This window comes from Benincasa hispida, chromosome 10 (genome assembly GCF_027475165.1).
Source record: "Benincasa hispida cultivar pf3 chromosome 10, pf3_genome.v1.1, whole genome shotgun sequence".
Classification (NCBI taxonomy): Eukaryota; Viridiplantae; Streptophyta; class Magnoliopsida; order Cucurbitales; family Cucurbitaceae; genus Benincasa; species Benincasa hispida.
Genome location: NC_143487.1, coordinates 15,135,472 through 15,158,881, shown reverse-complemented (window position 1 = coordinate 15,158,881; position 23,410 = coordinate 15,135,472). Strand labels below are relative to the sequence as shown.

The window sequence follows — 23,410 nt, the reverse complement described above, 5'->3', positions numbered from 1 at the left end:
TTAAAATTCATAGTTTTTTCTTTGGGTGGCCTTGATATGGACTTGATGGATAGTTGTAAAATCTTCATAGCTCATTTTTTTAGTGGTTTGTCTTTGACAGACTCGATAAAATTGGTTATGGCTGAAGGGATTGGAATTCCCCGCAGTGGAAGTAATTGGACGCATTAATCTCTAAATTTTGTTTTACAGAGCGCAAAAATTTCAAAGTGATGGAAACCATGGAAAAACATAAACCTAAACATGCTTTCTACATTGCAAATTAGAGAGAAAGAGATTAAGAAATTACTTACCCGGTGAAGACCAATTCTTCGCGTTCCTCTCCAATTCGTGTCATTTTTTCTCAATCCCACGAAAACCACAACCGGACACCACCACGGAATCTTCCCAGTTATTCTTAGGGACGGGAACCGTTTAGAGTTGTGGAATTGCACATAAGCTTGGCAGAAGGGAAGTAGAAAAGAATTAAGAGAAAAAATTCTTCTCTATAAATAAAAGAATGAGAAGAACCAAAGAGTGAATGAGAGGGAGAAAACTTTTTCTCTCCTCTTTTGTTAATTTTAACATATAGTTCCTATATGAATCATATTCATATAATTAATATTTGAATCATATTCAAGTACTTATTTCTCTCATAAAACCATATAAATTGAATATGAATCATATTCACATTAAATTATAACAGAATAATATTTATATAATTAATATTTGAGTCATATTCAAATATTTATTTCTCTCATAAAATTATATTTACATTTAATATGAATAATATTCACATTAAATTTTAACATGTAGTTTTTATATGAATCATATTTATATAATTAGTATTTGAATCATATTCAAATATTTATTTCTCTCATAAAAATGTATCAACATACATTATATTATATAATGTATCAACATACATTATTTAACTGTATCTTATATAATTAATTTAAATAATTCAAATCACATCAAAATTAATTTGATTCCCATCAGTCCTCATTGAGCTAACGAGGGTCCTCATGGACCTATAGATTGAAACTCCAATGATACGAGATTAATTGATTAAACTTTTTTAATCAAATTAATCAACATTCATTAACTATCAGTCATTCCACTAAAAATCAACAATTAAATTCTTTGCACTATAAATATATTTATGTCTCCATTGGGTATAACCAATCAACAGTGTGTTGACCCTTCACAAATCGCTCGTAAGTACAGTTGGTCAAATTACCGTTTTACCCCTTGTAGTTACATTTAACTTCTTATGTACCACTGATCCCTTTAATGAACAATTAGTCATAGTCCAACTATGACCAGACCCCTCTCAGGCCAAGAGATAGTGAGAAGCTTTATTGTTCAAGTCCCGGAGTCAACCCCTAAAGGAGCAATTTATCTTCTTATCCTAACTATAGGGAAGGAGTGAATTTTTTCTTATGTAACTGTATTCTCAGTTTCCCAAGCAGATAAATTCCTAAAATGGTAGGCTTATTAAGTCGACGAATTTGGCTACTCTCAGCCACACAAATCAAATGATCACCCTTATAGGCAGAAGTTCACAACTCACTCAGGATAAAGTCATGTTACATATGGTCATCCTGGTGAAATGTAAGTCTCTTCTAGCAACGGCATTATAAAGAGAAACTTAACATTTCGTGGTTTAATCTTTATACAAACTCTTTTGAATAAGTTACCCTCGCTGACATATCTCCACAAAAATGATCAGGACCAGATCATTTGTAGCACTTTACAAACAATTGTAACAACTACAAAGTGGGTCGTATCAGTAGTGTTACCAATATAAGACACCCAACCCTATCCGTATACTACAAACCATTTAGGTTATCACTTAAACATGATCCATATGTATGTCTCTACATACATGTTTAAGTTACATCATATTACAACAATTGTAACAACTACAAAGCGAGTCGTATCAGTAGTGTTACCAGGATAAGGCACCCAACTTTATCTATATACTACAAACCATTTAAGTTATCACTTAAATATGATCCACATGTATGTCTCCACATACATGTTTAAACTACATCAAATAACCTTGAATTTTAAGTTAATGGATTATTGCACAAATAATATAAAATTAATCAACTATTGATTCAACTAATATCAAAACTACAAGGCTTTAGGGCATACACCCCAATACTAGATATGAAGTCATAATAGTCCAATTTTTGCGTGGTCTATTGCGATAGACTTGATAAAGCAATAAACGTGAATGTGAAGGTGCAGTCGTCTTCTATGAGAGAGTTTATGGATCTTTTTCTAGAGCTTTCACGTTGACCTGATGTTCTATGTGCATAGCCTTAAATAGCACTTTAATATCAGGAAATAAATGGAAATTTAAAGAGTAAAATGTGTTGTGGGGGTCTCAACAATAGTTATTGAAAGTTCAAGAGGCAACTCACTCTCTTTAACAAAGTTTTTGCCCCATTTCACTATGCATTAATTTAAATCATCAAGATATTAATGTTTAAGTTTGGTCTCTTAGCTTTGCTCAGAAAATAGGTTTTATAAAATATCTTTTTGTTTTGTTTGCTATATCAATCATTCATGGGGGATTGTTGGGAATGACTAAGATAGCAAAAGAAAATAAAACGGAAAAAATGTTTTATTAATTTTTGAAATTAATTTCAAGAATTAATTATTTGTGATTAATTCCAAGAGTTAATCTCAATTAATTTTAAAATAATTTTAAAATTAATATCAAAATGGTTTTCCATTTTTGTTTTAAAAACGGATCTTATATTTCTTTTAAAAGACTTTCAATTATTGATAAAGATATAACAGAAAATTTATCCCCTCTCTTCTATGTTTCTCTTTATGGTCTGAACATAATTTCAACGGTTCAATTTCTTTCTCCGGCGAGTGCATGCTTGAACTTGGAAGTTGTGTTAACCTTGGGGAGCAACCGACATACGCGATTTAGCATCAAGGTCGTGCATAATTTTTCTTTCAAGGCAATGGGTTTTTCACGGTATAACAATGATCAACATTTAGTTCCGATAATATATGCATCATACACTAGTTGTACTGTAAATCATTGACATAGGTCCAACATGTGTTAAACAAATGTGTATCGAACTCTTGTTAACTATACTAACTAGACGCATAAATGACATATAATTAATTTAGAGACTGAAATATATCAATCTAGTTTTTTATGCATATAAATTCATAAACTCATTGACTTTGAAGTATAAAAATGATATATATGAATAAACATGTTCTTGATTTATTCATATCCTAGAGTTTAACTAAATAACGAGTTGTGTTTGTGTTTGTATTGTATCTCGTATACTTGTTTCTTAACCAAATACATTAATAATCTCTTAAGATAAAAAGTGTTTCTTTACATTTGTGTATAATATTGAGTATATCCTACATAAGAGATGGCAAATAGCTTGTGGACCATTTATACCAAAGATTTATAAATGAAGGTAATAGTTTCTACCCAACAAAATTCAAATAAAAATTTTGTTAATCGACTATATTTAGAAAAGTTCATTTTTCTATATTTATGTAAATTAGCATAATTTAAAATTCGGTTGAGGTTGTTCACCAATCAATTATTTGCAAATCAATCAAAATAGACAAATAATTATTCCATTATGAAGTGAATTGATATGATTTAAAATAGTTAACGATATAGTCAAGAATAATATAATATATCAATGTTATATCATCATTCATCATCATGAATAGTTAAGTTTGAATAAGTCACCCACTATTTTTCAAATTGTTTTATTCTCTTTAAATACTTTTTACAAAAATTGAGGATTAAATTCTATATTAGTTCCCTACAATATTATGCCTATTCTATCTTTATTGATTTATTTTTAAATGTCGTTGAAAAAATATTTTAGTCAAAATAACAATCTAGTCTTTGAATGTTAATTGACAACGATTAAGTTCATGCATTTCTAAATGTGTAACAATTTAGTTTTTAGATCTTATTAAGTATTAGTCCATAAATTTTACTATTTGTAACAATTTAGCCCCTATTGTTAAAAATATTTTAAGATTAAAAAAACTTTCTTACCAATGTAGATCAACAGATTGATTGAAAACAAAATTTATTTGTAAATTATAAAGATTAAGTTTGTGGGAAAATTTGTACGGATGACCCATTTTTTGGTCCAAAATGTCAAATGACCAATTTTTAAAAAATAATGTCAATTGATCCTCTGCTGACATCATCGCCATATCAAATTACTGTAAATTTTTATTTCCTTTCACCTTCGTCTTGTATAGACTACTCTTATCATTCAATGCAGTCTTTAGAGCATCGAGTGTCCTCTCCCAAATAATGGTACCCCAATCTAGACTGTTGTAGTACTTTATATTTTGAACGTCCTTAAAACGTTTAAGGTCCACTGCACTTTTCTGTTTGTTCTTTCCCATCATTGCAACCTCAGTATGGTAGACTAATGTGATCTTCATAGCAACTTCGTCATTTTCAAACTCCAACTCCTTGTATTTTTCTTCTAGTAGACGAACATGTAAGGTGTCCTTCGTCACTCGATTACCAAGATACTTGATTGCAAGTTCATACAAAGACTACTCATTCTGATCAACTCGCGTAGGGGATCGCCACAAATCAGTCATCAACAAAAAATCATCCTTCGAAAAAGTGACGACCTTTCCACAAACAGAGAATGAGATTGAGTCAGATCTTGTCCTCTTCACTTCTCTCAACAACATATGATGGATAATTGGACTGTTAAACACCATGTCAACGTCTACAAATCGCCCAAAAACTGTTCTCTTGAACATCTCTAACTGCCTTGGGGTAAACTTCTCCTTCACAATCTTTTTCGCATTAGTAATGTAGGCCAAGCTCATTACTTGACTGAGAAATTGGTCGACTATGGGTATTATGAAACGTGTTGCCATCTTAAATCGTTCCTGCATGAAATAAAGATTCAATTAGTAAACTCCTTCAAAAAAAATTGTAAAAAACATTCTGTTTAAATCTCGCTGGTATCATTCTCGCTGACATCGTTCTCCCTGGTGTCGCTCTCTCTGGTATTGGTATCGCTTTCTTTGGTGTCGCTCTCCCTGATATCGCTCTCGCTAGTGTCGCTCTCTCTAGTAACTCTCACTTATCTCGCTCACATTCTCTCTTTTTACTCATCTTCAACCACAGAACACATCGAAAACAAAAGAACCATAGGTTCACAATATTTCTAAACCCCAGAACGACCCACTCTTTCTAGTGTCGCTCTCTTCAGTATCACTCTCGTCGATTTCACTCTCACTTATCTCACTCACAAACTCTTTTTACTCGTCTTCAACCACATAACACATTGAAAACAAAAAAAAAACAAAAAAACAAAAAAAAAAAATCATAGGTTCACAGTATTTGTAAACCCAAAACGACCCACAAAGCCCTATTACCGATTAGTTTAAGACATTTTTAAGCACAGATTGAAAGATTTTTCGATAAGATCCGATTTGTTGGCGGCAATGGAATCGTTTCCAAGTTCAAATGATAGATTCTAAAGAGTTTTTAGTTTATGAGCGATACGAAGTCGTTACACTTGGGAAATTTGAATGAAGAGTTTTTAGTTTTGGTTGGTTTTCAGTAAAAGGGTAAGAAGACGAAGAGGTAAGGGTAATTTACGTAATTTGGTATGATGATGATGTCAACAGAGGGTCAATTGACATTATTTTTTAAAAATGGGTCATTTGACCTTTTGGACCCAAAAAAATGAGCCATTCATACAAATTTCCCAAGTCTGCATTTGAGATTGCCTTTGCCAGAGATAGGAGTGATTATAGAAAAATCTTAATTGTTTTTTTTGCGTTTCATAAAACATATTTTGAATTAATCGGTTAAAATGACTTTTAAAAAACACTTTGCTTTCACACCTATTTTAAAAGCAGTATTCTTTTAGTTTTATCTAAAATTAGGTAGAGTTTTTAATGAATGTTTAGTTTTAAATTTTATACTTTAAAAATAAGATTTATTTTATATATCTATCTATTTCTAACCTAATCAAATCTATTTTCTAGACCTTATTCAGTAACATTTTATTTTTTGTTTTTGTTTTTTAAAATTAAGCCTATGAACAATGCTTTCATCTACTTTTCACCAATAGTTTAAAAATCCAAGCCAATTTTTTAGAACTAAAAAAAATAGCTTTCAAAAAGTTGTTTTCAAAAGTTATTTTTGTTTTTTTAAATTTGGCTTAGAATTCAACCATTGTACTTAGGAAAGATGCAACTCATTATAAGAAATGTTGATGAAATAGATTTAATTTTAAAAAACAAAAACAAAAAACAAAATAGTTACCAAATGGGCCCTAAGAATGCAAGTTTTTTAAAAAAGTATACCACATTGATTTTTTTTTTTTAAAAAAAAGTTATTCCCCTTAATAATTTATAATTAATCTATAACAAATAAAATATATCATTCTAAACAATGATTTAAAATATTAAATTTTAAAAATAAAGAAGTTATTTATAAGTCTATTTTAGTTATTATATCTAAAATAAGATATTTGTATATTTATTTACCAAACACTATAACTTTTTTTTCAAGTTTAAGCCGAAATTTACAAAACACCAATTTATTTCATTTAACATTTGATTTTTCTGGAAGCACAGTTACCGGCAATTATTTCAAAAGCTCCAACAACCCTAAACTAAGTCTAAGTTCAGATAATAAAAGTTGACACTTAATTTTGATGAGATTTTTCATGATAGAAACTAAATTAATAATTCAAAGTACAAGGACTAATTTTTAATTATTAAAGTCCATGAACTAAATTGTTACAAATTTTAGAGACTAAATCTTAACCCACTAAAGTTTAGAGACTAAATTGTTAATTTCACGAAAATTTAAAATTATTTTTTAATCATAAATGTTCTATTCAGTTCCAAGACGTTGGAGTTGAAGCTATTTCATTATTGACAATTTTTTTAGAAAAAAAAGTTGTTTTTAAATATGGTAAAATGAGTCAATTGTTTTATAAATATAGTGAAATGACACAATTTATCAGTGTTAGACAATGATAGCACTTATAGATGTCTTGAAGATGTTTATTAGGGTCTATTAGTGATAGACAGTGATATTTTGCTATGTTTGAAAATATTTCTAGTAATTTTATCATTTAAAATAATTGTCCCAAAAAAACCATTTAAGTAAAGTTCAATTCAATAAAGTCCATTATTCATTAGTTTGATGAGTAGATATTTTACATAGACAACCGTTGGAAGCCACAAGTAGTAACCGGTATATTAAAAGACTAATTTGAGAAGAATCAGTAGGACAAATTACAAAACCACCCTTAAAGTAAGGTTGTAGTTACAATTATATCCTCAAACTTTTCAATATAAAAATTGTTTCTTCAAACTTATATCAAAGTTAAAATTGGACCTTCTACTACAACTTTTTAACACTTGATAAGTTTGAGAGTCCTATTTTTAGGATTGAAATTTTGAAAGTATAATTATAACTACCATCACACTTCAAAAGTTGTTTTAGTAATTTGTCTAAATGAATATTAAGGCACATATGGATTGACTTTCTAAGTGTTCAAATAAGTATTTATAAGTGAAAAGAAAAAAGTGTTAATAAATAAATCCAAACGAGCATTACAAAAATTTAAGATCAATAGGAGAATCAAACCATCAAAACAACTTAAGATGATAGTATCGAAGAAAACAGAGGAAATAGGAATATCATAATACACAAGAGAAGACGAACTATAACAATAGACTCTTCATGGGTCTCTTTCTATTTGTTTAGAGTTGCATTCTCCCACGTCCCAACATGGTCATTGTTCTTTTTCTTTTTCTTTTTCCTTTTTTTTCCTTAATTTCTCCCCTACCAAAAATTCGAAATACCTATATATTACAAAATCGACAATTAAAGAATACAAAAATGAATATAGGGATAGAGAAGATCGACACAAAATAAAGCAGCGGATTCAGTAGCCCGGGCTGCAACAAGGGCTCGGTGTCATTATGTTAATAAAAAATGGCTCGGGGGGATGTTAACAAATTGGTCTACTACAGAAACGAGACTTCATAAGTTCAGGGACTTGAGAACAGAACAAAAGACGGGGGGACTCAACCGTCTTCCGAAAAGGGATGCCGCTATGTTGAAGAGACAATTATCTCACTTGCAAACATATCTGGGCGGGATTAAATATATGACGGGGTTACCCGATATTGTAATAATCGTTGATCAGCAAGAAGAATATCGGGCTCTTCAAGAATGTATCACGTTGGGAATTCCAACTATTTGTTTAATTGATACAAATTGTGACCCCGATCTCGCAGATATTTCGATTCCAGCGAATGATGATGCTATAGCTTCAATCCGATTAATTCTTAACAAATTAGTATTTGCAATTTCTGAGGGTCGTTCTAGCTCTATACGAAATTCTTGATTAATAATAAGATAAATCAATTTTTGGGTTTTTGGGGGAACTCCATAGATTGATATACATGATTCACTAAAGGTGTGTTAGCTACGTTCATGGGTAGAAGGAGAACAGTATTATTAGAGAGAATATTTTCAGAGAATTACATCAAACGGTGCCTCTAGAGTTAAAGAGTTTATATAGGACACTACTCTAAACCCTCGTACTTGGTTGTTCGAAGTGCCAATAAATAAATTCAAGGTATTTCAATATATATTTAAAGGAAATGAATAAGAAGAATAAGAATATTGTAATGACCGAAAGCTTGAAGTTGTGATTATGTGTTTGTGGTAGCTACTTACTAAGGTTATGACCCCTCAAAAATAAAATAAATAAAAGAATAAAGTTAGAGGCAAGGTTCTTTTAAGCAAGCAAGTTGCATAAAGGGGGGGAAAAAGAAAAAAGAAAAAAGAAAAAAGAAAAAAGAAAAAAAGAAGAAGGAAAAAAAATGTAGCACTTTGAGAAAAGAGGGTGGTTAGTTTTTGTCACATACTCTTGAAAAGCTTCATGGCTTGTAATTCTTTACTTAAGTGGTGGGGGATGAATATACCATTTTGCAACTCACACTTCCCATCATAATTGCCTACCAATCATATTCTTTAAAACCCTATAAGCTAAAATAACAAAAAGTCACTTGTTCAATTATATGAGGATTTTTATTTATTTTTCTTTTTTAATTATTCAATAATTACGGGATGGAGATTGAATCGAGATCTTTACCATGATAATTGATGCTTTTGTCCGATGAACGATGTTCGACTAAACCTAATATGAAGATTTTTGTTCACTAGTGTTGTCATTTCTGTCGTCTAATGTGATTTTTTTTTTCCTTCATATTTTTGTTCGCTCATGTCTATTAGGTTGAGTATAAGGATTTAAATTTAGGTATTGCTTGATAAATATTTGATTTTTTTAAAAAAAATTAAACTTATAAATACGATTTTCATCTATTATTTTCTTTGTTTTGTTATTTATCTTTTAAGGGTGTTTTAAAAAATCAAGAGTTATTTAAGAAAAAAAAAACTTTTTTTAAAAAAAAGTAGTCTTGTTATTTAAATTAGCTAAAAATTTTCAAGTGTTTAGTTAGGAAAGATGAAAATCATAGTAAACAAGTTGTAAATATATATGTGTGTGTGTGTGTGTGTGATTTTTAAAAATTAAAAGCAAAAAACTAAACAAGTTGTTTGGTAACCATTTAATTTTTTTAATTATTATTTTCAAAAATTAAGCTTATAATTATATTTTAAACTTCTAAATTTCTTTGCTTTGTTATCCACTTTGTTTTTAAATCCAACTTGTTTGTTTAAGAAAGATGGAAACCATTATAAGAAATTGAGAAAAAGTAAACTTAGTTTTCGAAAACCAAAAACCAAAAACAAAAAACAAAAAACAAAATGGTTATCAAACATAACCTAAATGAAATTTTAGTATCAATATGATTAGAATGGTCTGGAGGTCGTGAGTAGTTAAAATAGTTAAAAGTAGAGATGTCCACCGGACAGGGCGGAGCCAAGGATGGTTTTCTCGTTCCTGGCCCCTCTACCCCATTCATTCCCCATCCCTACGAAATTCTCTATAAGGATTGGGGTAGGGATTCTCCACGGGGAATTCGCGGGGATAGGATTTCACAAGGAAAATTTTTTCTGATTTTTTTTTAAATATTATTTCATTTAAATCACTACTATGAAGTTAAATTTCTCACTCATATGTGACAAAGATATAATTGAAATGTTTGATTTTCATAATTTCTAAAAATTAAAATTTAAATATTACAACAAAATATCTTAATCTCAACCTAATATATATAAGGTTTAAATCCTATTTTAGTCTTTGAACTTTGAATCTTGTTCTATTTTTGTCCTTAAACTTTAAAAAGCGTTCGTTTTACTCCCTAAACTTTTAAAAAAATGTTTACTTTAGTCCCTTCTATTAAAATTATGTTAACTCTTCAACATAAATGTGAGAGAGCTTGTATTTTTGGATAACTAGGCTTTAGATCTATTGAGCAAGATGAAGGTGAAGTAAAATACCAATAATCAATATGCCAAAATATTGAATGACCAAAATTTTGAACTAAAAATATTTTTTAAATTCTCCCACTTTGCCACCTTATTCAAAATTAAAACTCTAGATTTTGGTATTGTTAACTTATTTGGTAGCCTAGTCATCCAAAAATAAAGTCATCTCGCCATTTTGTTAAAACAAAATCATAATTTATCAATGACCAAAATAAGCATTTTTAAAAAGTTCAGGTACTAAAATAAACATTTTTAAAAAATTCAGGTATATATATATATATATATAATCGGGCCATCGGGATGGGGGTGAAAACGGGGACGGAGAATATAATCTCTCATCGTCTCATTCTTGTTTAGTCAACAAGGAAAAAATCCTCCCCATCCTTTGTCTAACCGGGAATTTCCTACTTTATTTGGAGTAAGACTCTATTCGTGGATGAAATGAACCTCTCTAATTAAAAGGAGAATGAAAATGAAAGATAATTTGAAAACATGTTTTCTTTCTACAGATTAGAGAAATATATATATATATATTACAGTGTTTGACTATTTTCATGCTTCAACGGTTTGCAATGCAAGTCATTAAAATAATAATTCTTTTTTTTTTAAAGAAAAAGGGGTATAAATGTTAGAAACTAATCATCTAAGATTAATGTTAGAAGTTCAATAGAGCACTTGATTAAGAGGGAGGTTTGTTTTGAATAAGGTCTATTATAGAAAATTATTATTTGGGTCAATGAAATTTTGCCCACTAAAACAGAATCTCAAGCTTCATATTCTCAAGATATGATTATATTCTCTTCTGATTAAGAAAAAAAAAAAAGGCTAAAATCCCTTTTTATGACTAATGGAAAGTTGGATAGTTTTTGTCTCCATGAATGTACTCATAACCTAGGCTTAACTTTGTTTCGATACTTATCTTTTTAACCTTTTTAACTTATTATAGCCTTTCGGTTCTTCTTCTCCATCAATGCCCCTATTTCAATTTCCATTTGAATCTTCGTCTTTGTCTCCTATTTCAATTTTCATTCCTATGTTTTTTTGTCATATAGTTTTACGAGGATCGGACAAGACTCTCCGTAAGGAATCCACAAGAAAATTTGGCTATTTTTAAATTTATTCATTTTTTTCGTAAATTTTTAATTTATTCTCATCGATACCGATGAAACTTAAGATATTAAGCATAACAATTTTTTTCCTTTGTTCTTGAAGATAATTGTATTTCTTTTTATTTGATTGATTTATTAATTCCCTATTATTGCTATGATATAAGGGATAAGGGAAAAATTAATAACATAAAGTAGGTAAAAAAAAACCTTTCTTTGATTTGAACTCGGCCAATAAGAAATCCTTCAATTCTCAAATACAAGGAGAATAGAAGAAATCCTACTTTCATACCATATCTTAATGAAATTATATGTAATGGTCAATAAATTTAGTTTAATTGGATCTATAAACGTCTCAAAATTCGAGCAACAATTTAATTTTTTCGATAAATATTTGTACTGGAATTGACAACCAACCACTACCAATATTAATGTTTATTAGTATTGAATATAAATGGGATGTGGTCAAATGGTAAGGCAACGGATTTTGGTCCTGCTATTTAGAGGTTCAAGTCCTTTCGTCTCAAAATATACATATTATAATATTTTCTATATTAAATGAGTCATTTCTAATACTATTTTTATTCAAGGAAAACATTGTAAGATTTTCTAATAAAGCTTCATGTGCAAAGATATTATTACGACATTTAATCAACATAGTTTCTAAAAGTTAAAATTTTAATATTACTTTAAGATAGTCTAATCTTACTTAAATATTACAATATTCGTAGTCTTAATCCAAAAAAAGTATTAAGTTAAAAAAAAAAAAAATAACACAGTAAAACTCTCAATGTCCTCTAATCATCAAGCTTTATAAGAGATGATTCCAAAATAATAATAATAATGATATATTTCATATTTAGAAAGAAAAAGAAAAACATTGATGTCTAACTGTTTGAGGTATGTTGAACTTCAAAGAAAATCTAACAGCTAAAAATTAAAATTTATTTTATAGTTTATTATTTAAGGCATGTTATTTTGATGAGATAAAAATATTCTCTAGTAAGATACAATCTAAATAAAATAATAATGATTCTGTTGAGGATGAAGTTTGATACAAGTGTGTTGGGCCACTTGAATTGTGTGTGAGAATGAGAAAGGCTTTGTGTTATATAGAAAATGATTTGTATCAAAATCTAAACCAATAAAGGGAATGATTAAAATAATCTAATGGTTAACCAAAGCTGAATCTTGAGTTTGAAGGAGATGATGAATTATCTAATCACACTTAGAACGGATCTTCTCGTTTATAAGAGGATCTATATTTCAAAATGATCTCGTATCAATGAAAATAATTTTTATAAAAAAATATAAAAATAAAATTGAATTTGAAGCATATGATGCTTTGTGTAGTGCATTCATAGTCAGCTTTAGCCCTTAAGCTCCTAGAGAGAGAAAATGAGAGAGAGATTTGATTCAATGGGATACCAAATTGAGTGTTGTTATGACTTTTTTCAATAATTGCACTTTGTTTAGGGAAGAATGTAAAAGTCACTCTTGAAAGATGGCAGTAATTGCAATTACAATTTTAAACTTTTAATCGAGAATTCTGAGTCCTTAAATTTATAATAGTCGTAAAAACAACTATTGAAAGTTTGAAGATTCAACTTTAAAGATGTAATTGCAATTGTTATCGTATACTTTGAAAAAAAAATTGTCACATGACACATTTTTACTAGGTGCAACTTGTGCATTGTACATCCATGTTTTTTCTTTTCATTTTATTTGTAGTGGGCATAAAAATTATAATGGAAAAAAAACAATGGTTGTTGTTTTAATGCAAAATCATAGGAAAAAAGACTTCTTGAAAGCTAAATCAATCAAATCAAATGTTTTGTTACAGTATTTTCATCTGTTGTTTTGTCTGTGTCTTTTTGTGTTGGAAAAGAAAGTTCTATCAAAACATAATTTAATTACATTATTAAACCAATGGAGGAAGAAAACCATACAAATCCACAAAAAAATGTTTAAAAAGGTTAACAATTAACATAGAAACTGACAGATGAATAACAATAATGTTTCAGAAATGCATAGCCAAATAACATGCTTAATAGTAAAAAATAGACAATGATTGATATAAGCATATGATGAGTATTGTCTAAAAAGAAACACAAAGCTCCATTTCCTTTCTTTCAAATTGAATGTGAAGATGCTGAACTTTCTCCGGTTTCGGTATTTCGTTCGGCTCGACTCTGAAGAAGACGGGTTTCTTTTTCTTCGGCGAAATGATTCTTGTCGAGTCGAATTATGGACTAGAATCTTATCAAGAAGAACCATTCTTTGAACTTACTTAGCTTCTTCCTTGCACAACATTTTTCATTGACTAAGCAAAGCACATTGCCCATCTCTAAATGCCTTGTCTTCCCAACATAGAATCTACAATTTGCAGAAAGGTCCCTTTTTCTGGACCCCCAAAAGAAAAGAGAAAAAAAACAGAGTGAAAATGAATTCAAATCCTGTCCTCTTCAAGATAGGAGTTGTATTTAAGTATATGACAATAGTTAATATTACAACTATACTATATGAAAGCTCAAAGAGGACATATTTTGGCATTGGCATTGGCATTTCAAAAAGAAGAAAAAAGGGGTTCAATTCAAATTTCAAACTATCCATGGGGAAAGCAATGGCCAGCCTGCATCTGAAAGATCATGTTTTGGGGTCCAATGAAGGGTTCATTGACAGCACCTTTTTGTAGGTGATGCTCCGGCAGCCGAAGGCCAGCATACGAGTTGACGCCGAACACGCTCGGGGACATGAAAACATTCCCATTGGAGTGGTTGAAAACCATGGCTGCTCCATTAGTGTTGTGTTGTTGGTTCCAATTGAAGGCGGTTCGTGGCACGGTTGATGATGGATTTGAGTGGCATGGGAGAACGGTTGTGTGCTCCGGTGATACCGATTTCTTGTTTTCGGGCGATGGACTTCTTGTGTCGTTGAGATTGACGGTGGTTATATCGTGGATGCTTGCTCTCCGCTTATCTTTTCCACCGGAGAGTTGTCTAATGAAGTACTTTTGAGCGTGACTAGCTACTTGGGTCGGAGTTCGAGTTACCACGAAATTTCTCGAGATGTTTCTCCAATCTCCTTTCCCATACTTCTTCAACCCCATCAAAAACAACCTGCAAATTTGTTTACCAATAACAAATCAATCGAACTCAACAGAATTCCACTCAAAATGCCTCAATTTTCCACAAGTTTCAAATGGTGTTGTTTGTTCTTGAATTGAACGTGATTTTCAACATAAAACCAAACACTTACTTGTGTTCTTCCTCAGTCCATGGAACTCCCTTCTTCCTCTCCTGATCTGCCGACCGCGCGGACGATCGTTTACCGACGAGTCCATACGATTGCTTAAATCCATCATAGCTATGACTACTAACCCAATCCAATGTAAATTGTGAAGTGTCATAGCCAGGAATTGGGATCAAACCAGCTTCAATACTACTAACATCAGCTTCCAATTCTTTATACTGCCGGATCACATCCCCGACCGTCTTTCCAGGGATCATCGACGCGACCTTCTGCCACCGGTCTGGCGTATCGGTGTCGAAAATAGCAAGGGCATTTTCGAACATTTTGTTCTCGGCGACGGTCCATCTCGAGCTCTTACCGTCGCCGGAACTCCAACTCATGGTGGAAACAAGAGAAGGAGACAGAATTTCCATTTCCCACTTCATGAAACTGGATTTCAAATTTGGGGAATAAAAAAATCAAACAGATTCAAAGAAGGTGTTCATGATAAAATAAAAACAGAGAGAAGAAGAAAATGATTTGTGGGAAAGAGATTTTTGAAATTGTTAAATAGAGGAAAAAACAGGAAGAACCCAGAGAGAAAATGCATCAAATGGGAAGAGATATTTCACGAATTCGACAATAAGGGCGTTAAATCAACAAGCATTTGAATGGAATCAGAATACTTTTTTTTTTTCTTTCTTCTGTGAAGGCGTACTCTGAGGAATCTACCCTTCAAAAAAGAAGAAAAAAGTCACTGCACCTTTACAAACCAAACCAACAAATACAAAAGAACAAAAAGAAAAAATCAGAATAATAATAATAAAAAAAAAAAAAGAAAAGAAAAGAAAAATCTAAACTCAACCCAGAATTGCTATAAACCCTAAGAACAACGAACAGTTCATCCAAACAGAAACAGGGGATGAAATTTTCCGGGAAAATAACCGAGAAAGTGAGTGAAATTTTCCGAGAAAAAGAAAACCCAAGTGGGTTTTGGAAATCAAAATCGGGAAAAGGGAAAGAAATCTAGAAGTGAAAAGGAATCGAACTGGGAAATCGAAAGGAAAGCTGAAAAAGGGGAGAATCCGAGTGGGAGAAGACTGAACTCTATGCTGTGGATTTTTTTTTTTTTCCCTTCTCTTTTTAGTTGAAACAGAGAGAAGAAGAAGAGAAAGGGGAAAAAGTAGGAGCTCGAAAAGCGAAGCAATAGAGCGAGCTTCAAGGAATGAATCTATGAAAAAGAGTAAAATAAATAATAAATAATAAATAATAATAATAATAGTAAAGGAAGAAGAGAAGAGGGAAGAGAGGTTGAAGGTGTTAGGCTATGATTGGTGGATGTAATTAGTGTGTGGATACTCTTATGATGAAGAACAACTTAAAAACTTGAACTATCTATCCAAGTTTTATCAAATTATAGGGATTAAAATTATGTTTACTAATTCATAACGAAAATTTATGTGATCTTAGTAGATCTATAGTGATGAATTATTTGTAATGAGTTTGAATCACAAATGTAATTGGATTATTTTTTATCATTGTTATTTCGAATTATGAATTTTATCACATTTACTATTACCATTATTGTTATCATTACCTATGGAACTCAAATGATAACGGTGACACTAAAGATGTCAAAATTCATAAATTTTGCTCTAAAGCAATAACGATAATCGTAACTATGACGGTGGCTATAGCGGTGATGATGACGATATGACGTAATTCTCAGATGCAATTAGATTGACCACGATCTACTCGTCAATCAGTTTGCATTTTTCGATTACACATTTGGAAGTGGATCCCATGTGTCAATACGGATGCATAACACAAGTAAACACCACCAACGATAATCAAATGGGACTCACTTTTCACATTACTACTTATTTATTTCGTTTTTATTAGGGTAAACGTGGCCTAAATTCTAATTTATAAATCACATGAACTAAATTATAACTTTCTCCAACCCTTGGTACCAAATTTGTAATTTAACCACTTTATACTTTCGATAAATTTTGAATTTAGTCATCCAAAATTAATTTTTATTATAATTAGTTAAATAAAAACAATAATTATCATACCTAAAAAGATGATGTGTGGATATATAGAACTGAAATTACATGTCTAAAATAAAACAAAATCTAAAGTACAACACCAACATAATATTTTAATCGTAAATTAATTAATGAGTGGGTGCTCTTAGGCTTAGCAAGGGAGGCTCCCTTGTCCCTTGTTCACAATTCACAATCAATGTAATCTTTTAATGGACTAAATTATAAGTTTAATCACTTAAATTTTGGAGTAATTTTTAAAATTATAATTTATAAACTAAATCTCTAACTTTAATTAAAAATAAAAAATAGAAATCAAGATTCTATTTGTCACAAATTTCAAAGTTTAAGTTTTCTTTAGACATTAATTTTTAATTTATATATAATAGATTAATTGTATTTTTTAATGTTAAATTTATCAATGATCTATAGACGCAAAGTTTAAAATTCATACATTTATTAGACATTAATTTTTAATTTATATATAATAAATCAATTGTATTTTTTAATGTTAAATTTATCAATGATCTATAGACGCAAAGTTTAAAATTCATACATTTATTAGACATTTTATAACTTTCAAAAATCAAATGGATAAAATCTCCAAGTTGAAAGAGTAAAGTTGTATTTTTTTTCATTAATATGTATTAAAAAGAGAAAAAAAATCTGAATGCAAATTGGACATGGCTTTTAAGATTTGTAATTCTTCTTTTGATGGGTTCAGTTTATCAAATTTGATTGGATGACAATCCTTTGTTACTAGTAAATGGTGATTCCATTTCAATAAATGTGAACATAAATTCTTTAAAATGACAAACAAATGACACATAAATGGTGTAACGATATGACAACGACTTAAAATGTGAATATGGATCATCACACGGTTTTAGATCATTGCCACATTTTTGTAAGTCGTACTCTCTATTTAACATAGTAAATTTTTACTCTATAGATAATTTTTACAATTTATGAATGGTGAATGATGATTTTTCAATTTTTAAAAAATATGTATATAATATTTGGGTCTCGTCTCTACGGAAAAATTAGACATCTCTATGTGTATTTCTAATTTTTTAAATAAAAAAGAGATGCGTTGAGAATGATTTCTATATTTATTCTAAAATTTGGGACTCTTCAGCCTCTTTGTATAGAGTGAAGTAGTGTATTTTTTTAAGGAAAAAAAAGGTAAAACAATAATAATAGCTTTGTTCAAAATATATTGCCATGATTATATAAAACTATATTATAAACAAATAATTTAGTGCAAAGTGCAAACATATATACTTTGTAATTTTCTTTTTCAAAATATAATATTCTTATACACATAATTTAAAAAATAATTAAAACACCTCCACCCCACTCCCCCTCAAAAAAAAAAAAAAAAACACGAAACAACAAATATTAAATAAATAGATTTTAATAAATAAATAAATATCATATGTTTTTTTTTAATAATGTTATTTATTATTACTTTTTAAAAATTTAACTTTTTCCCTTAGAAGTGACAATAGATCCAGACCAACGGCCCTGATTGATGTCATGCAAGTTGATAGAGTGGGGTCCGCTTGTGGGGTCCACAATGGGCCAGGCTTCTCATTGGGCAGTCTTCCACATAATTGTGACTACTTAAGGGTTACGATCTCGAGAATCTATTCATCCGACGGATGTTATTCTTACAGGCGTCATCAAATCATTGGGCAAGTGTGAAACACAATGAAGTCTTAGACAAATGGTCCAGATAGATAATGGTGACCACCAATGAGTGTGCCCCACGTAGGCACATGAACTCCCAAATTATGCCAGCGTTTGTATTTGCATCAATTGGGCACATAATTGAAGCCTAGACGAACCACCTTTTTACTCGGTAGGCTTGGGATCCAAATCTCTCAATCGAGTATCAATTAAAGCATAGTATACTTATTAAATGAGCGTTTGGGACACCGAATTCGTTATTATAGCTAGTGGTTGTTCTAGTTGTAATAGTATGTATTTTGGGTGCACACTATCTTAATCTGGATAGAAAATAGTAAACACCATAATGAAGAAGAAGAGAGAAAATGAGTAGAAAATATTAAATATTGAATTTGAAATTGTATTGTACTTAATTATAGGTTATAATAGTTTGATACACCAACTATTATAATTGAAACTCCAAATATGGAGTGAGCTATAATAGTCCCTTCCACCAACTTGTAGTTAGTGACCCAAACATCCTCTAAGGTATTTGTAATCATTCTTGAAATTCAGTTTTAATAATTTATCTTTGTTAATATGATCATAATTCAATTAATTAAAATATTATAATAATGATATATATATATATATAAAAAAAAAAAACATTTCTGTCAGCACTTCCCTTCTTGTCGACATTCCAATGGGGCAATTGCTTGATTTTATAAAAAGTTGGGCAGACAATGATAAAGGGTGGGACTTGTGAGGGCGAGAGGAATAAAATGTTATAGTAATGAATGATAAAAAAAACTAAACATGTTATAACTCATTAGGTGAGTGTTTTAAAAAAATTCAATGACCCGAAAAAATCTATCGACTTGAATTTATTATTAATTTTAAAATGTAATTATTTTCTTATGATGAGATTGTGTTATATATATATATATTTTATTCTAATTTTATGGTTTTATTGAATAATTTATTCCTCAACCAGTCCTAAAAATATCTTCTAACCATTTAGAAAGAAAATTTTTGTAATATAAATTAATGGTTGGATTTGAATCTTCAATTTTTTTGATCGGAGTGTATGTCAATATCATTGAACTAAACTCATTTTAGTACTTACTAGTAGGGTTTAAAACTTTGGAATTAGGTGGTGATTTAAAGGATTTAACACGAATGTGTTTTTAATAATTTAGGGGGACAATTGGTCTCATCCTTGCTATGTGGGCGGCGCGTGGGGGGAGGAGGCGCGTGGTGCACGAGGCCCATTCCGTGGAGTGTGTGCAGTAGAGGACCAAGCGGTCCCCTTCTGATGTGACCGACTGTTGCCCTGCAATTGTCCCTGTCCTTCTTCTCTCTCTTTTCCCCACTTTTATTCAAAATAAGCTAACTATTTTTCTTTCTTTGTTTGTTTTTTTAATTTTAAATCACATATAATAATATAGCAATATTTATTTACATCCAACTCTCACATTTTTCTAATGAGATAGATAAAAAAAAGTACCAATTATATATATATATATATATATATATATATATATATATATATATATATATATTCAAAACTTTCAAAAAAAATGTGAAAGTGCATCTCTAGATTCTCAACTTTTTTTCACATTTTTTCGAAGTAAGTTTAATTCAATAGTAATTGATATCATCTTTTTTTCTAAAGATTGAAGGTTCGATTCTCTATTATTACAGTTGTTGTACCTATTAAAGAATTGATTTTTTAGATTTAGGAGTGTTTGAAAGTTAAGATGTAGAGAACATATTACATTAATATGAAGAGATGAAAGTTTGTGCTTTTAATATTTTTGTCATACGTAGCAAGTGGATATCATAAAATTGTCTCACGTTTGGATATATCACATGGTAAGTGAAACTCTTGACCTGGAATCGAATTTCTTACCCATTTGTTATTTTACCATGTACTACATAGTTGAGTTTTTTTGTTTGTTTTTTTTTTTTATCGAATTTATAGTGTACTATAAAAAATAAAAAGTAAGCATTTATTATGTCAGAACAAGCAGATGAATGATTGTCTGAGAAGAAATATCTTTCAAAATTTCGTGTCCCAACAAAAACATCGTTATAACATATCATAGCACCATTTTTTCTTTTATAGTACAATTTTTTTTTTGTTGTTGGGTTTTCTTACAATATCATTTATTTAAAGTTAAGTTATGATAAATATTCTATTATTATAAACTAGAACATGATTAATATACAAAATGAGAGAACAGTCAAATTAATATACAAATGAAGCTATGATAAAGGCGTAAGGTGAAAGGCACTAATTTAGTAATTAAATTAAACTTTACATTAATTAATTTTTCTTATTTAGTACTTTGCAAATGATTGGTCCCCTCTTCTTCGAATTTGTTTGACAATTTGGGCTCAACGTTTCAACTTTAATTTGTCCTTCTTACACCTATTTATAATAATTAATTTAAATTTAAATTTAATTGACTTTTTATATATTAATTTAACTATTATGTCGGTTGGTTGAAACTATGCATACATTGAATGCTTTTTTCTTTTATTTTTGGATAAAAAAGTGTCATTAAAATATCATAGTTATTTTACCTTTGCTCTTCCATCAAGAAAAAACTCTATTTAATTAAACTGTTTTTTTAGAAAGCATTTTAAAGAATAAAAAATTGTATGTTATTTTTATACTTGACATGGATATTTTGAAATAAAACTAATAGGTAAATTGCAAAAATCATCTATGATGCATGATATTAGTTGTAATTATATTTTTAAACTTTTAATTTAAAAAATTGAGCCCTCAAACTTATATAAGTACTAAAATGGGTCAAATTGAACCTTCAAACTTATATAGTTTTATAAATAATATTTGTATAAGTCCGAGAGTTCAAATTTTATCATGTAAACTTGGGGGATCCAATTTTAATATTTGTAGAAGTTTAAAGGCTCAATTTTTATAACGGAAAGTTTAAAAGAATAACTACAATATCCACCATACTTCAGGGATGATTTTTGTAATTTACCCAAAAGTAAACAAATAAGTCCATAAAGAGTTTTGTTTTTATAATTTACTTCTATATTTATCATCTCATCAATCTTTGGTTGTGAATAATTAGGCTTATGTGTAGTTTTTTTTCTTTTTAACCTATATTCTTCATTTATTTTTTTTTTAAAAAAAAACCTATTAAAATCACGGTTAAATTATGATTTTTTTTGTTTTTGTTTTTTGTTTTTATATAAAAAAGAACTATCTTTTGATTATTGATACCCTTAAAATTCCTCCTTCCAGAAACAGGGCAAGAAACACATAAAGAATATTAAATTATGTATAATATATACTTTTAATTTATTTGGCATTACTTAGGAATCTTAAAATCTAAACGTTGAAAATAAGTCAATTTATACATCTAAACTTTGAAGTTCTTATTAATTATAGTCTTAAAATAACAATTGTATCGAGTTAAATCACGGTATTTTATAATATAATTAATTTATAGTCTCAATTAATCATTTAACTTATTTTACTTTCATTTAAAATCAATTCAAATTCACTCAAATAAATTTTTTATTTTCTTAATAATAAATCATCACATAATTCTTTCGAGAAATATGAGAAGATGATGTACTCAAATATGAGAAGATGAGCCAACAAGAACGTAGCTCAACTGACATAATGTTCATACTATGAATCTTGTTGTTTGAGGTTCGATTTTCCCATCCCATACTTTAATTACAATACAGTATCTCTTAAAAAAAAAAAGAAGAAGAAGAAGAAGATGAGACTGTTATTTTCTGTTATATTCCAACAATTCTCTTTAATATGAAGCTGTATACATGTAAAAACTAATCATGCATGACTGTTTTTAAAACAGAATATTAACAAAAATGTCATTCATAAAAATTTAGAATTTTGATTGCTAGAATTATTAGTTTTGAGCATTAAGTGGAGAAATCCAAAATTTAGGGGGAAAAAACTATATTGGTCCCTAACTTTTTTTGGTATAGTTTCTATTTGGTCTTAAATTTTAACATGTAACATTTTTAGTCCTTAAATTTTGAATTTGACTTTAATTTAGTTCATATGTTTCAAGAAATAGGTTAAAATTTTATTTAAGATTTGGATTTTGTTTCAATTTGTTCCATAGATTTTGAGATTTACACTATTAACCTTGAATTTTCACTAGATACTAATTTTTAATTTTTAATGTCAATATTTATTTATTAATTTAAAATAATCCTAATTAATTAAGTGTTACTATTTTTCTCATCATTATTAAAATCAATTTTAAAAGTTCACTTTATAATTATTGTAAATTAATTAATAGGAATTAAATCCAAAATTTGAAATGAGTATTTAAAAAAAATAAAAAATAATAAAATCAAGGTTAAAAGTGTACATCTTGAAAATATGAACTAAAATGAAATAAAACTCAAATTTCAAAGATAAAATTATAACATTTTAAAATTTATGAACTAAATTGAAATTAAACTCAAAACTCATGAATTATATTATAAGTGTAATATTTTGAATGAAATAGAATAATTAGAGTTCAAAAAGGTATCTTTTTAAATAAGAATAATTAAAAATATTTGTACTTTATATAGCTAAAAAATTCAAAAATACAAATATTTTTTGGAACTTTTTGCTATAAAATTTTAAATTTTAAATTTTTTTATAAGAATTTCCCTAAAAAAAAAAAAAGTATTTCTTTCCCTTAAAAAATAATTATAATAAAACAAAATGGGGCGGGTGATTGAGGGAAACGGGGCCCGAAACAGATGCGTTTTTGCTGTCAGATGCAATAAGTTTTTTTTTTTCTTTGTTTTTTGTTTTTTGTTTTTTTTTTTTTTTGGGTTGGTTGACTGGGAAAGCCAAAGACAAGGGGTGCAAAAAGGCCAACGCGAAT

The 23,410-nt window shown here is 29.2% G+C and overlaps 1 protein-coding gene and 1 pseudogene across 3 annotated transcripts; one reads left to right on the top strand and one right to left on the bottom strand.

The window, feature by feature from the left end:
- The first annotated feature begins 7,780 nt into the window (after nt 1-7,780).
- Nucleotides 7,781-8,443, top strand: LOC150033132 (small ribosomal subunit protein uS2c pseudogene; annotated as a pseudogene). Its single transcript, XR_016524119.1, has 2 exons — nt 7,781-7,789; nt 7,908-8,443. The product of XR_016524119.1 is annotated as a small ribosomal subunit protein uS2c pseudogene (transcript).
- A 5,068-nt stretch (nt 8,444-13,511) lies between these two features.
- Nucleotides 13,512-16,186, bottom strand: LOC120088483 (Homeodomain-like transcriptional regulator). Of its 2 annotated transcripts, XM_039045822.2 has the most exons (3): nt 14,818-16,143; nt 14,245-14,678; nt 13,512-13,956 (listed from the first exon to the last, which is right to left on the bottom strand). In XM_039045822.2, exons 1-3 carry the CDS (start codon nt 15,234-15,236, stop codon nt 13,907-13,909), a joined length of 903 nt encoding a protein of 300 aa, XP_038901750.2. In that variant the 5' UTR covers nt 15,237-16,143; the 3' UTR covers nt 13,512-13,906. The 2 variants fall into 2 exon arrangements, with proteins under 2 accessions (XP_038901750.2, XP_038901748.1); XM_039045820.2 differs by lacking the exon at nt 13,512-13,956 and having other exon boundaries at nt 14,004-14,678; nt 14,818-16,186.
- Between the last annotated feature and the right edge of the window lie 7,224 nt (nt 16,187-23,410).